Genomic DNA, 15,396 nt, shown 5'->3' on the forward strand with positions numbered 1-15,396 from the left:
TGAGGCGGCCGCGTTCTGCAAATGGGTAGGCTGTGAGTGTTACGGGCTGCGGCTTGGACCGGGGGCTCGGAGCCGCCGGGTTGAGTGGGGGTCCGGGCCCCGCGCAGTCTCTGCAGTAGGCCCGGGAGCCGGTCAGTTTTGCCGAACTTCAGTTTTTTCACGTGCGAAAACTACCCGTTGTATGCAAAGAGATGTCACCATAACCTGACACTCAAATTGTAATTGTCGTTATAAATTGGATGCCAAACCTTGCATGCCCAGCCCCTCCCGAAACCTTTCCCTGAAACCCCTTCAGAATTACCGGTAACGGGGCTGCTTGTAATAAAAGGTATCATATATCGAGCACTCATTGTGTGCCCACTGCTGTTCTCGTACCTAACGTGGATCAGCTCGTGAGCCTCACAGCGATCCCAGGTAAACTCAACAGATTGGGAGCCGAGGCTGCGGGTGGGACGGGATAAGTAACTGACCGCTATGCTTTGCCTCGCTGTGAGCTGGGCTGTGACCCTGATACTGGGCTCTTACTAACTAGCCTGTGAGTTTCTTAAGGTCAGAATTGCTTTTGGTTCCTAAATATGTGCTGGGTGTGGATCCGGTGAATCGGATGTAGTCCTCACCCTCAAGGAGCTCCCAGTGGGGGAGAGAAAGCCTTAGAACGTTATAGTTCATGTGGCAAGAACTATCCATTTTTACACATTTTATTCAGCACCAGCTGTGTACCAAGGTTATGGGCGGCAACAAGACATAGTCACTACTCTGTGAGAATTTACAGTCTAGCAGGGAATATCGACATTAAACAAGCAAATACACTACACTGGTCAGTGTCATGATAGCTAAAGTATGGAGTGTTCCAGATTCTAGTGCAGTGAGTCCTAACCCAGCCTGGGGATCCAGGAAGAGTTCTTTGTGGAAGTGACTTTCTAAAAACCTAAATCAGATTATGTCACTTCTCTATTCCAAGCTTACTTTCCATTGACTTGGAATAAATCTAAAGGTCTTATTTTGGCCTATAAGTTTCTGGTAGCCTGACTGTCTCCTCACGTGCTACTCTGCCTTTACATTTCATTCTAGCCACGCCGGTCTTTTTCTTTTCTTCAGACTCATCAAGCTCATTGTCCCATTAGGCCCCATGCTGTTGACTTATCATTCAGGTCTCAGCCTAAATGACACCTTCTCAGGAGTTCACTCTGTCAACAAAAATTCGTTTAAGTCACCTTGAGATAAAGATGGAGTTTTATTTGAGCCTGGCTGAGGATCGGTAAGCTGAGAAACAAACATTAACTCCCATGGATAGGAGAAATGTTTCAAGGAGTCCAAGTCATACAGAAGTTTTTATATCCTCAGGGAGAGAAGCAAGAAAGACAGAATTTCAAAAGGGATACATTCCATTTACCTAAAATACAAGATACTGAAAAAAAGGTTGGGTTTGATATACATCTTGGCACCAAAGGGCAACCAGTCTTGCTTATTTTATCTTATCAAATGCACTTGAGTAGGAATCCTGATCGAAAGGGAGAACAGATGTGATAACATACTTTGCTTAGCATTTAACTTGGTTTTAATTAACAAATGCTATTATAGGATTAGAAAGTTAAAGTTTTCAAGGATGATCTATTTTGAGACTCCCAGAGTTTAATGAAACTTTCAATACTTAGGCCTTAGAAATCTTTTTGGTGCTCCCTAATAGGGTGGTCAACTTGTGTTTCACAACTCTAACACACAACCCCACTTTATTTTCTGGGTGGCCTTATGATTCAAACTGATCATGATCATCTGTCAATCATCTTCCTCCTCTTTGGTCCTGGTCTGTCTAGTTCAGTCACTTCCCAGTGCCTGCCATAATGTAGGCACTCAACTAATATTGGTTAATTGTATAAAGAATGGATGAAAAACCAGTGATATTTAAAGCAGAGCTCTAAAGAATACTAGCAGTTAACCAGAGGAGTGAGGACACACTAATTGGAAAAATATCGCAGGTCAAAGTCATAACTTGTACAGAGCCAGCACTGAGGCATAGAAAGCAAGTGGGGGTCGCTGAAGAAGAAATGGACAGAGCCTGTGGTATTGTGGTTTATAATAAGAAACGAACATTTGGTCTTTATCCCCATTCCTAGCACAGAGCTTCTAAAACCTTTGGTATTGCCTAAGTGACAAGAATGATCAAGGTGTCTTTTGTTCTGTTAACAAGTGACTTTAGGGAGACCCTAGGTATTCTGTGGGTGGGGACTGGTTGCCGGGGGAACCAACCAACTAATCAGAGGATGGGAACTTTCAGTCCCAGCCCAGTTCAGCTGGGGAAGAGGGGCTGGAGGTTGAATCAACAGCCCATGGCCAATGATGTAATCAACCATGCCTATGTTATGAAGCCTCCATAAAAATCCAGAGCACAAGGAAGGGGTTCAGAGACCTCCATGTTGGTGAACATGTGAAGATTCAGGGAGAGTGGTGTCCCGAGAGCAGAGAAGCTCCATGCACCTTCCCACATATGTTGCCCTGTGCATCTTTTCCATCTGGCTGGTTTCTGAGTTAAATCCTTTGTAATAAACTGGTAATCTAATTAGTACACTGTTTTTCTAAGTTTTGTGAGCTGCTCTACCAAATTAATCGAACGCAGGGTGAGAGTCATGGAAACCTCCACTCTGTAGCCATTCTGTTGGAAGCACAGGTGACAACCTGGAGGCAGGGTTGGCATTTGAAGTGGGCGGTGGAGGTCACCTGTGGGATCTGATGCTATCTCCTCCAGGTAATAGTGTCATAACTGAGTTGATTGCCTGCTGCTGTTGGAGAGGCCTTTGTGATAGCAGATACTATGCTGAATACCTTCTCTGTTCCAGGCCCACACAGCTTTACTTGTATCATCTAATCTTCACATCAGCTTGTTACCAAACCAAACCAGCCTGGGTCCACTCCCCCCACCATCACACTGCAAAGCCAAACTGATGTTGGGCTGAAGTGAAAGGTGGGCACTTATTGCAGGGTGCCAAGCAAGGAGAACAGGGAGCTAATGCTCAAGGTGCCCAACTCCCTATAGGGTTACAAGCAGGGTTTTTTAAGGGCAAACTTAGGGGACAGGGTTGCAGGGTGTGTGCTCAGGTTGTGCCCACCCTTCTCGCTGGTCAGTGGTGAGGTGATGGGACTCTTCCAGGAGTCTTAGATCTCAGTTTTCTGGCTCCACCTTGGTTCTCTAACTCCCAGTTTCTTTGATCTCTAATTAGTCTAATTCTCACCCTATGAGTCATAATTGAGGTACTCGGGCTTCTCTTGTTATTGGGAAGTCTGAGGGGCTTCATCAAAAGGGGGGTATGTGTGCAGGTACAAACTCTATGAAATAGGTGTTTTTAATCTAGAGATGAGAACATTGAGGCTCTGAGAGGTTAACTTTACCAAGACTGCACAGCTGGTAACGGCAGAGCTGGGATTCAAACCTAGTCTGTATGGTTGTCAGACACTAGACTCCAAACGATACCTCTCTTGTGTGTTCTGCATTCCTCACGGGGCCTCTCACAGAATCTGGACTTTTTATGCTGTGGGCCATGAGAAGCCGTTGAAGGATTCTAAGTAGACAAGGAGACAGGGCTGGGAGGGCCCATACAGGCTGAGTTGGTTTTTCATGGTCTGGGGATTTCTTTCCTCAGGAGCTGGGATCTCGATGAGTCTTAGAATTACAGGTGCCATTTTCTTGAAGGAAGGAGTTCTCTAGAAGAGAGAATTGCAGACTGCAGGCCATTCAGCTTTTCAAGAGCTGCCAGTAATTCACTTTATCTGAATATAGGAGGTGTGGGGGATGTTCAAGGTTGAGGTAAGTGTTGAGGCTGAGGTGTAGCCAAGTCCTGGAGGAATTCAGATTTTCTCCTGCATTATGGGCTTGGAGATCATCTGTGAATCTCTGGGGTCCAGCCTTCTGAGTATCTTGAAATGACCAGCACTTGGAAGCCAGATGCTCTGAACAAACTTCAGGTATCACAGTGGGAATACTAAGGAGTGGAGGCACTGGAGAGTTTTAGCAGTAAGTCACAACATAATTCCAACCTTTGAAAGTGGTCAAAGTGCTCAAGGTAAAACTCTGTGGAGCTATTAAGCTAGAATAGGTCAACCATCTCTGGTGAGTCTTAAATTAAAATACAAGAACAATTCTGTTTTCTCTTGTTCCAGCAGCTTTCACATTCATCCAAACCTGAGTTTCCACATTTTTTGTCCAGGTGATGTAGAATGTCAATAGTTTTACTCTTGGAAGCTATAAGGAAATTTGCCCTCCAACAAAATCATAAATGTATTAAATTTAAACAGAAAATAGCAACTTTAAGTTAAGAATGAGCTGATTTCAAAATAGTAGATGAATTGCCATTCAGGACAAGCAGGCTATGGTAAAACATAAGCAGGTCCAAAAAGGCAAAGGGAAAGTCAGTTTTTATTAGGTTTTAGAAGGAAATTGGGGAGATTCATTGGAGAAGAAGAGTTTGAGGTTGTGGCTATAATTGGGGCTTTCTTGCTTCCTCTTCTTAAAAGTAGATGAAATTCTTACGTGAAAAATGTCCTCCCTTATCAAAATAATGCCTCTCTCCTGGCTGGTTATGCAGGCTGCACCTGGTGGTACGAGCATAGTGCTCGCCGTTCAGGGCTTCCCAACTCCATTGGAAATGGGGTTTCCTTTATTTTCACATTTCTCTCTTTTGATCAAGATCTTTCCTTGAAAGCACTGCTGATCAAGAGTCAGGTTTTCTGCATTTAGTGGAAGGACTTTCCCTGGTTGTGTTCCACATCAGAGGGAAAGTGCATAATGCTTGGAAACCATCGAGGTTATAATTGAGTAATAAGGGAGGGCTAGAGGGAGAAATCTCAGGTACTTACCATGGAAAGTCTATACCTTAGTAAGGTGCCTTGCCAATTGGTCTCAGCCCCAGGCAAGTTCACTATGGATTCAGTGTGACCAAAGAAATGACAGTAAATGTTCTTGGGATGAAAAGGTTATACCCAACTTTATTTCCACGGTGGCAGGTTAATCACTAAAATCCCATTGACTCAGAGTGAGTCTGCAGGCAGCAAGCCAGTCTCTGCCTCTGGGCCTCTCTGCCTGTTCAGCCGTCCCCAAGCACTGCCACCACTCCAGTCTCATCTCTGCTCTCCTGCAGCTTTGCAGCTCTGCCACCGTGTTGCCTAGAGCACTGGATGGAGCTCTTTATATAGAGTCAGGTAGCAACATATTGCCCATAGGTGTATAGTGAGCTAGCCAACCAAGTTCAGGTGAGACTCGGCCACAGGAACTTTCATTTTATCCACATAAGGTCTCAAGCATTGCAGATCATCTCAAAGTGCTGAACTAGCATCACCCTATTTGGTACATTGCTTCTGCAGAGAGTATGACAGGCACCAGGTACAAAGTTTAAATATTTATTATTAAAAATAATTATACAAAGCAGAATTAAAAGTAATATGACAAACCCAGTTTGTATGATGATTCTAAAACAAGAGCTCAAACCTGAAGGTAACCATCTAAATAGATCAAAAGCCCAGGGGTCATTGAGTGAAATTTGTTGTAATCAGTGCAGTTACTCCCTTATTTTGTGTAATTAAATATCTGTTTCTCCAGAGGTAGTTATCCCTATGTAACAGGTGGTGGTTGCTATCATACAAATGCCTCCTTGATCTGCAAATAGATAATCAAGGACTATATGGTTGTCCAACACGACATTAGCCAGTGAGTCAACTGATAGTTTGGGGGTGCTATGGCTTTGGCTATGGAATTGACGAGCTCTCCTAATGTTAAGAGATTTCTAGTTATGTGTTCTTGGTGCTTAGTCTGACCCAAGGGAGAAAACCTCTCCCCTCTGAGGCAAACCAGGAGTCATGCATGCTCCCTGGAAGTTCTCACTTAAGACAGCGATGGAGGCTGAATATGGTGGACCAAAAGGGGACCTGTGATTTGTCATAGGCATTAACAGAGTCAGTTATATAAACATTGACCTCCAGGTTACCAGCTATCTAAGCATTCCTATGCCCATGGGAAATGCTTTCTACCACACACAAAAATAAAACCAGCTGGAGCACAGAGAACTCCAGCTAAGGGCTAGTTATTGATAGATTTACTAGCTGGAATTTCCTGATTGACGCTTTCAAGCCATGGGTTCGAGGAGTTGGATGACATTCTCTGAGAGGTCATCTGTGGGGGTTGGGGTTCCTATGGCCAGGATCCTCACTGAACTTAAACCACTTGATGTAACTGGTCTGTTGCTAGGCTACCACTTCCACACCTAGGCAATAAGCTAATATTGCAATATATAGAGAGATCGGCTCTGGTCGGAGGCAGAAATGCTAGTGCTCGACCTACCGCAGAAGACCAACCTGGGTAATAAACCCTTTCACCCCAAGAATGTTTTGCTGTCATTTCTTTGGTCACACTGAACCCATAGTGAACTTGACCAGGGCTGAAACCCATTGGCGAGACAATTGGCGAAGTTGGCAGGGTTCATTGTTGACCAAGGAAAAAGACAGGCTGCCCTTATGGGAGGGGTGGTTCAGCGGGCTGCCCCTGTGAATGGGGAGACAGTAGATCGTCCCCCAATGGGTATGTGGTCTGAGGTGGCTTGCCTCCTAGAAAACTGGGCCCCACCCCAGGACAAGAGGCAAGGGGAGGTGACACCTGAGGCAGTACGGATAGCCCTTGGTATAGTAAGTAGGCCTTTTGAGAGACAGAGTGCCCGTGAGGCAGCAGGGACTGAGGGTTGGCTGCTTCTCACAGTATTAAAAAAGTCTACAGAAGAGAAGGACATGCTCCTGAAAAAGACCAAGAAATGGCAGCACGAGAATGCAAGCTGCAAACTTCTGTGGATTCCCTGAAGAAGGAAATGGCATTGATGTGAGAGGAGGCAGCATGAGAACACCAGCAGCGAGGTGCCATTGAAGAGGTAAAAGATTCCTTACAGACCGAGACGGCAGCGCTGCCAGGTGCCCTGAAGGAGGAAAAGGCCATCAAGGAAAAAGACGAACTCCTGAGGGAAGCACAGGTGGAGGTGTCTCAAGCACGTCAGCTGCGAAGCACTGAGGTGAAGGTAAGAGAGCTGCTGAAGACTGAGCTGGCATTGCTGGGAGGCACGGTAGAAAAGGGAAAGGTTGTAGCAGAGAAGGCACTCGGGGGAGGGGAGAGAAAGGTGCCATCAGCCCCGGAAATGGAGGAGCTGGGGAAGGATGAAGGGGTGGTGCCGGAGGTACTGACCCCTCCTGTATTGAAAGTGCACCCCGTGGTTGTAAAGAAAATAAAGACCCAGCAGCTGAGCATTCCCCCTCAGACACAACCCCCCTCCCCAGGTCGTGGAGCACTATGGTCCGCCCCTATACTCAGGCTGAGCTGGTGGATTTGGGCTCCTGGCTTAGGCAGAAGCCCTCGGAGTCAATATCAGCTTGGATCCTGCATCTGTGGGACTTAGGGGTGGATGGAATTGTTCTGTCAGGATCAGAGATGGGAACGCTGGCTTCCCTGACAGTGCAACCCACCTTGAGGCAGCGATTACAAATTGCACATCAGACCCCAGGAAATCACTCCGTCCTCAACTGGCTTATGGCTGCACTTCATGCTGTGTGGCCCTGTCAGGGTGATCTACCATTCTCTCCTGCTAGATGGCAGACATATGCTGAGCTCCAACAGGTGTTATGGGAGCTAGGCATTAGAAATGCCATCTATAGTCCAGAGAATCATGGCCCAGATGGACAGCCTTTCACTACAGGGATGAGAAATAATTGTGTTTCAAATGGCTCCCACATCCCTCTTTGGGTCTCTAGTGGCCATTCTTGCCCCTTACTTAGGGCATCCCATAAGCGAGGTGACACATACAGTAGCAGACTTAGGAGAGGCTGAAGCAATCAGAACACGGAAAGAAATAAGGTCTGCTACTCATAAGAAGAATTTACAGGGCCCTGTGAAGGTTATGAGGACCCAGATGTGGGTTGATTTAATACAGGCAGGAGCAGATGGAAGGAAATTAGACGGGAAGTCAAATAGGATCTTACTGGAGCTATGGCAACAGCTGAAACCAGAGCAGCAGTTCCAGCCATTAAGACCAAAGAGGCAGAGGTCAGAGACAGAGCCACAAGTCTGGCCTGTGTGTTTACAAGACTTCCTGCTGGAAAGCGAGCCAACCTCACTTGAGCGCACACAGGAAGGTGATTAGGGAACACAGTTTGACTGAGGGGAAGGCCGAGGTACCTGCCCTGAGGGACCAGGGGGGGACCAGAGGCCACATGTTGAAATCGCTATCCATCAGTCCCCAGTGAACATACAACATGTCCTGGCTCTGGTGGACACAGGGACTGAATGTTCACTGATTCATGGTAACCCTGAGCGGTTCCCCAGTACCCCCACTCTCATAGATGGATACAGGGGTAAGGCTATCAGAGTGAAACAAGCCCACATCCCTTTGGGAATAGGGCGCCTACCCCCAAAAGAGTATACTGTGTTTATATCTCCCATCCCTGAGTATATTTTGGGGATTGATTCTCTGCAGGGTCTATGGTTGCAGACCACTGCAGATGAGTTCAGACTGAGAGTATGTGTGGGGATGGCAGTTCTGAGGGGACATGCTAGGCACCCGCCCATAGCTTTGCCTGTGCCGCAGTGGGTGACTAATACCAAACAATACAAACTGCCTGGAGGGAATAAAGAAATTGGAGAAACCCTACAGGAACAGGAAAAGGTGGGTATCAAAAAGTCCATTCATAGTCCTTTCAATTCTCCAGTGTGCCAGTAAAAAGGCTGGATGGCTTCTGGCATATGACTGTGGATTACAGAGAATTGAATAAAGTCATACCCCCTGTGCATGTGGCTGTCCCCTCTATTGCAGACCTGATGGATACCCTCAGCCATAAACTAGGAACATACCATTATGTGGTAGATCTTGCTAATGCCTTCTTTTCCATTGACATTGAGCAGGAAAGTCAGGAACAGTTTGCCTTCACGTGGGAAGGACGGCAATGGACTTTCACTGTCCTTCCACAGGGATACCGCCACAGCCCCACCATCTGTCATGGACTTGTAGCCCAGGACTTGGCTACACAGGAGAAACCGCCGACGGTGTGGCTGTACCATTATATTGATGATGTCATGCTCACGTCCGACTCTCTTTCAGAACATACCATTATGTGGTAGATCTTGCTAATGCCTTCTTTTCCATTGACATTGAGCAGGAAAGTCAGGAACAGTTTGCCTTCACGTGGGAAGGACGGCAATGGACTTTCACTGTCCTTCCACAGGGATACCGCCACAGCCCCACCATCTGTCATGGACTTGTAGCCCAGGACTTGGCTACACAGGAGAAACCGCCGATGGTGTGGCTGTACCATTATATTGATGATGTCATGCTCACGTCCGACTCTCTTTCAGATGTAGAAGGTGCAGCAACTAGACTGCTGCAGCAGCTACAGGAGAAAGGATGGGCTTTCAACAGTACCAAGGTTCAGGGACCTGTTTTGCCTGTCAAATTCTTGGGGGTTGTCTGGTCAGGTAAGACCAAAGTTATACCAGAAGCAGTTACAGATAAAAGTCCAGGCCTTTCCTACCCCTCCAACTGTAGCAGTGTTACAGGTGTTTTGGGGTCTTCTAGGCTACTGGAGAGTGTTTATCCTGCACTTGGCACAAATTCTGAAGCCCTTATACCGGTTGGTATGAACAGGTGTTCGGTGGAACGGGAAGAGGCATGTGTATCTGCCTTTACTACAGCAAAATGGGCAGTCAGGGCCGGGCAGGCCTTGAGTGTGATAGACCCATCAAGGCCCTGTGAGCTGGATGTTCATGTCGGTGAAGAAGGTTATGGCTGGGGTCTCTGGCAGCAGCTTGAATGAACTCGCCAACCTGTTGGATTCTGGTCACAACTCTGGAAAGGGGCAGAGGTTCAATATACTTTGATAGAAAAACTGGGTGCCATTTATCACACCTTGCTGGCTACAGAACCCATCACTGGAATGGCCCTGATAAAGATAATAACCACCTATCCCATCTTGGGATGGTTACAAGACTGGACCCAAAAGCCAAGGAGTGGTGTGGCACAAACGCCCACACTGGCCAAGTGGGGTGCTTACCTACAGCAGCGTAGTGCCCTTTCTAGTAGCCCCGTGAGTGACGAACTCCAACACTTACTGGGGCTGGTGACATATACTAGTGAAAAGCAGGAAGAACTTGCTTTTGAACCATTAGTAGCAGAGAGTCCCTATTGGGAGGGAAGAGCCCCTATTCCCGAAGATGCATGGTACACAGATGGCTCCAGCCATGGGCAGCCTCCAAAATGGAGGGCCATAGCTTTCCATCCTAATACTGAGACAGTATGGATGGACAACGGTGAGAGGAAGAGCAGTCAATGTGCAGAGTTGTGGGCCGTGTGGCTTGTGATCAGCCAGGAGCCCTCCCCTATAGTTGTCTGCACTGACAGCTGGGCTGTATATCGGGGGCTGGATGCTTTGTAACTTGATATAGTCCCACGTGTTCATTTTTGCTTTTGTTTCCCTTGCCTGAGGAGATGTATTCAGGAAAAAGTTGCTCATGTTTATATTCAAGAGATTTTTGCCTATGTTTTCTTCTAAGAGTTTTGTTTTCATGACTTACATTCAGGTCTTTAATCCATTTCTAGTTTACTTTCGTAAAGGGGGTTAGACAATAATCCACCTTCATTCTCTTACATGTAGCTGTCCAGTTTTGCCAACAACAGTTGTTGAAGAGGCTGTCATTTTCCCATTGTATGTCCATAGCTCCTTATTAATTGACCATATATACTTGGGTTTATATCTGGGCTCTCTAGTCTGTTCTGTTGGCCTATGGTTCTGTTTTTGTGCCAGTACCAAATTGTCTTGATTACTGTGGCTCTGTAGTAGAGCTTGAAGTTGGGGGGCATAGTCCCCCCACTTTATTATTCCTTCTCCAGATTGCTCTGGCTATTCAGGGTCTTTTGTGGTTCCATATGAATTTTAGAACTATTTGCTCTAGTTCATTGAACAATGCTGTTGGTATTTTGATAGGGATTGCATTGAATCTGTAGATTGCTTTAGGCAGGCCATTTTGACAATATAATTGTATCCATGACATAGGATGTATTTCCATTTATTGGTGTCTTCTTTAATTTCTCTCATGAGTGTCTTGTACTTTTCAGAGTATGGGTCTTTCACTTCCTTCATTAGGTTTATTCCTAGGTATTTTATTCTTTTTGATGCAATTGTGAATGGAATTGTTTTCCTGATTTCTCCTGCTAGTTCATCATTAGTGTGTAGGAATGCAACAGATTTCTGTGTACTGATTTTGTATCCTGCAACTTTGCTGAATTCAGATATTAGATCTAGTAGTTTTGGAGTGGATTCTTTAGGGTATTTTATGTACAATGTCTTGTTATCTGCAAACAGTGACAGTTTAGATTCTTTACCAATCTGGATGCCTTTTATTTCTTTGTGTTGTCTGCTTCCTGTGGCTAGGACCTCCAGAACTATGTTGAATAAAAGTGGGGAGAGTGGGCATCCTCGTCTTGTTCCTGATCTTAGGTGAAACGCTTTCAGCTTCTCGCTGTTAAGTATTATGTTCGCTGTGAGTTTGTCATTTATGGCATTTATTATGTTGAGTTATGTGCCCTCTATACCCATTTTGTTTAGAGATTTTATTATGTATGGATGTTGAATTTTGTCAAATGCTTTTTCAGCATCTATGTAGATAGATGATCATGTGGTTTTTGTCCTTTTTGTTGATGTGGTGGATAATGCTGATGGATTTTCTAATATTGTACCATCCTTGCATCCCTGGAATAAATCCTACTTGACCGTGATGGATGATCTTTTTGATGTATTTTTAAATTCGGTTTGCTACTATTTTGTTGAGTATTTTTGCATCTATGTTCATCATGGATACTGGTCAGTAATTTTATTTTTTGGTGGGGTCTTTGCCTGGTTTTGTTATTAGAGTCATGTGGGCCTCACAGAATGAGTTTGGAGGTATTCCCTCCTCTTGTACTTTTTGGAAAACTTTAAGGAGAGTGGGTATTAGGGCTTCACTAAATGTTTGATGAAATTCAGCAGTGAAGCCATCTGGACCAGGCGTTTTGTTCTTAGGTAGTTTTTTGATTACCAATTCAGTTTTGTTGCTGGTAATTGGTCTGTTCAGAGTCTCTGTTTCTTCCTGGGTCAGCCTAGGGAGGTTGTATTTTTCTAGAAAGTTGTTCATTTCTTCTAGGTTATCCAGTTCATTAGCATATAATTTTTCAGAGTATTTCTAATAATTCTTTGTATTTCTGTGGTGTCTGTAGTGACTTTTCCTTTCTCATTTTTTATTCTGTTTATGTGTGTAGACTCTCTTTTTTTCTTGATAAGTCTGGTTAGGGGTTTATCTATTTTGTTTATTTTCTCAAAGAACCATCTCCTGCTTTCATTGATTCTTTCTATTGTTTTATTCTTCTCAATTTTATTATTTCTGTTCTAATCTTCATTATGTCCCTCTTTCTACTGCCTTTGGGCCTCATTTGTTCTTTTTCTAGTTTTGTTAATTGTGAATTTAGACTGCTCATATAAGATTATTATTCTTTCCTGAGGTAGGCCTGTATTGCAGTACACTTTCCGCTTATCACAGCCTTCTCTGCATCCCACATATTTTGCAGTGTTGAATTATAGTTGTTTTTTGTCTCCATATATTGCTTGATCTGTTTTTATTTGGTAATTGATCCATTGATTAGTTAGGAGCATGTTGGTAAAACCTCCATATGTTTGTGGGGTTTTTTATTTTCTCTGCATAATTTATTTCTAGTTTCCTACCTTTTTGGCCTGAGAAGCTGGTTGGTAGAGTTTCAATCTTCTTGAATCGACTGAGGTGCTTCTTGTGGCCTAGTATATGATCTATTCTGGAAAATGTTCCATGTGCACTTGAGAAGAATGTGTATTCTGCTGCTTTTGGGTGTAGAGTTCTGTAGATGTCTGTTAGGTCCATCTGTTCTAATGTCTTGTTCAGTGCCTCTGTCTCCTTACTTATTTTCTGTCTGGATGTTCTGTCCTTTGGAGTGACTAGAGTGTTGAGTCTCCTAGAATGAACGCATTGCATTCTATTTCCCCCTTTAATTCTGTTAGTATTTGTTTCACACATGTAGGTGCTCCTATGGTGGGTGCATAGATATTTATAATGGTTATATCCTCTTGTTGGACTGACCCCTTTATCATGTAATGTTTTTCTTTGTCTCGTTATTTTGTTTGTTTTGAGGTCTATTTTGTTTGATACAAGTACTGCAATTCGTGCTTTTTCTCCCTGTTAGTTGCATGGAATACCTTTTTCCATCCCTTTACTTTTAGACTGTGTATGTTTTTGGGTTTGAAGTGAGTCACTTGTAGCAGCATATAGACGGGTCTTGGTTTTTTTATGCATTCAGTGACTCTGTGTCTTTTGATTGGTGCATTCAATCCACTTACATTTATGGTGATTATTGATGGGTATGTACTTATTGCCATTGCAGCCTTTCGATTCGTGGTTACCAAAGGTTCAAGGGTAACTACCTTAATATCTGTCAATCTAATTTAACTCGCTTAGTATGCTATTACAAACACAATCTAAAGGTTATTTTTTCCCTCCTTTTTCTTCCGCCTCCATTCTTTATGTATTAGGTATCATATTCTGTACTCTTTGTCTATCCCTTGATTTTGCATCTGCTTAGTCATTAATTGTTCTACTTTGTTGTGGTTTGTTTCCCCTGGTGACAGCTATTTAACCTTTGGAATACTTCCATCTATAGGAGTCCCTCCAAAATACACTGTAGAGATGGTTTGTGGGAGGTAAGTTCTCTCACCTTTTGCTTATCTGGAAAGTGTTTAATCCTTCCTTCAAATGTAAATGATAATCTTACTGGGTAGAGTATTCTTGGTTCAAGGGTTTTCTGCTTTATTGCATTAAATATATCATGCTACTCCCTTCTGGCCTGTAAGATTTCTGTTCAGACGTCTGATGATAGCCTGTTGGGTTTTTCTTTGTATGTGATCTTTTTTTTGTCTCTCTGGCTGCTTTTAATAGTCTCTCCTTATCCTTGATTTTTGCCATTTTAATTACTATGTGTCTTGGTGTTGTCTTCCTTGGGTCCCTTGTGCTGGGAGATCTGTGCACCTCCATGGCCTGAGGGACTATCTCGTTCCCCAGATTGGGTAAGTTTTCAGCACTTTCTATCCCTTTTTGTCTCTTCTTCTTCTGGTGCACCTATAATGCTAATATTGTTCTGTTTGGATTGGTCACACAGTTCTCTATTCTCTCATTCATAGAGATCCTTTTTCTCTCTGTGCCTCAGCTTCTTTGTATTCCTCTTCTCTGATTTCTATTCCATTTACCATCTCCTCTACTCCATCTAATCTGCTTTTAAATCCCTCCATTGTATGTTTCATTTCAGATATTATATTATGTAATGCTTGAAACTCAGTCCTGAATTCGTCCCTGAGTTCTTGTATATTTTTCTGTACCTACACGAACATGTTTATGATTTTTATTTTGAAATCTCTTTCAGGAAGATTGATGAGTTCAGTTTCACTTGATCCTTTTTCTGGTGTTTGTGGGATTTGGGGTTCAAATAGGTTCCTTTGACATTTTATATTTGTATGTGGCGCCCTCTAGTGCCCAGAAGCTCTAGTCTCTGGAGCTGCTCAGCCCCTGGAGCAATTTCGGGGTTCGCAGAGGAGTGGTGCTGGTGCCTGGTGGGAGGAAACAGCTGTTTCCTGCTTCCTGGGTGCTATGCGTCTGCCAGAACCAGTTGGCAGGGCACACAGATGTAATCATCTATGATTTGAGTTTGTAGCTGCCATAGGCGGGTCCCCACTCTGGCTGGCCTGATGCCAGGGCAGAGGCTGCCAGTTTTCTAGCCAGCGCTGTCTGGCCAAGAGGAAGGTGCGGCAGGCTGTGTATCATGGTGGAGGGTCTTGGAGCTGCATAGCCCACCAGTGGTATGGAGCACCTGAAGTTCCTGAAAGTTCCCAACCTGGTGGGCAGAGTGTGTCCAGACAGTTTTGTCCACCTGTCCTTTCTCCTGAGCCACAAGGTCTGTGCAATCCTTGCCCCTTTAGCAGCCCTCTCGCTGTTAGGAAGTCTCTGAGACTACCCGCCTTTCTTTTGTCCCAGAGCAGCCGGATGTGTATCTCTGTTTTCCACATGCAGCTGGAATCTGAGTCTCTCCAAGTATTCTGCCTGTCTTAGCTTTCCAACCCCATTAATCTCCAGAGCAGCATGTGATGTAGGTTCATGCTCTCAGAGCAGATCTCCAGGGCTGGGTGTTCAGCAGTCCTAGGCCTCCCCTGCTCTGTTTCTCTTCCTCCTGCCGGTGAGCTGGAGTGTGGGAAGGGCTTGGATCCCGCCAAATCATGGCTTTGGTACATTACCCTGTTCCATAAGGTCTTTTATTTTTTCCAGGTGTATGCAGTCTG

The 15,396-nt window shown here is 44.6% G+C and overlaps 1 protein-coding gene across 3 annotated transcripts in view; it reads left to right on the plus strand.

Annotated features, from left to right (window-relative positions):
* CINP (cyclin dependent kinase 2 interacting protein) overlaps positions 1–15,396 on the plus strand; it is a 28,527-nt gene that overhangs the window by 585 nt on the left and 12,546 nt on the right. The window contains exon 2 of one of the 3 annotated variants that reach the window (XM_036882553.2): positions 372–414. The exons of 1 other annotated variant lie outside the window; for it this stretch is intronic. In XM_036882553.2, coding sequence (XP_036738448.2) covers positions 372–414 — 43 coding nt within the window. Of the gene's footprint in view, positions 1–6; positions 26–371; positions 415–15,396 lie in introns of those variants that run through there. One more of the 3 variants, XM_057488131.1, reaches the window with a different exon arrangement.

Source organism: Manis pentadactyla, chromosome 11 (genome assembly GCF_030020395.1).
Source record: "Manis pentadactyla isolate mManPen7 chromosome 11, mManPen7.hap1, whole genome shotgun sequence".
NCBI lineage: Eukaryota > Metazoa > Chordata > Mammalia > Pholidota > Manidae > Manis > Manis pentadactyla.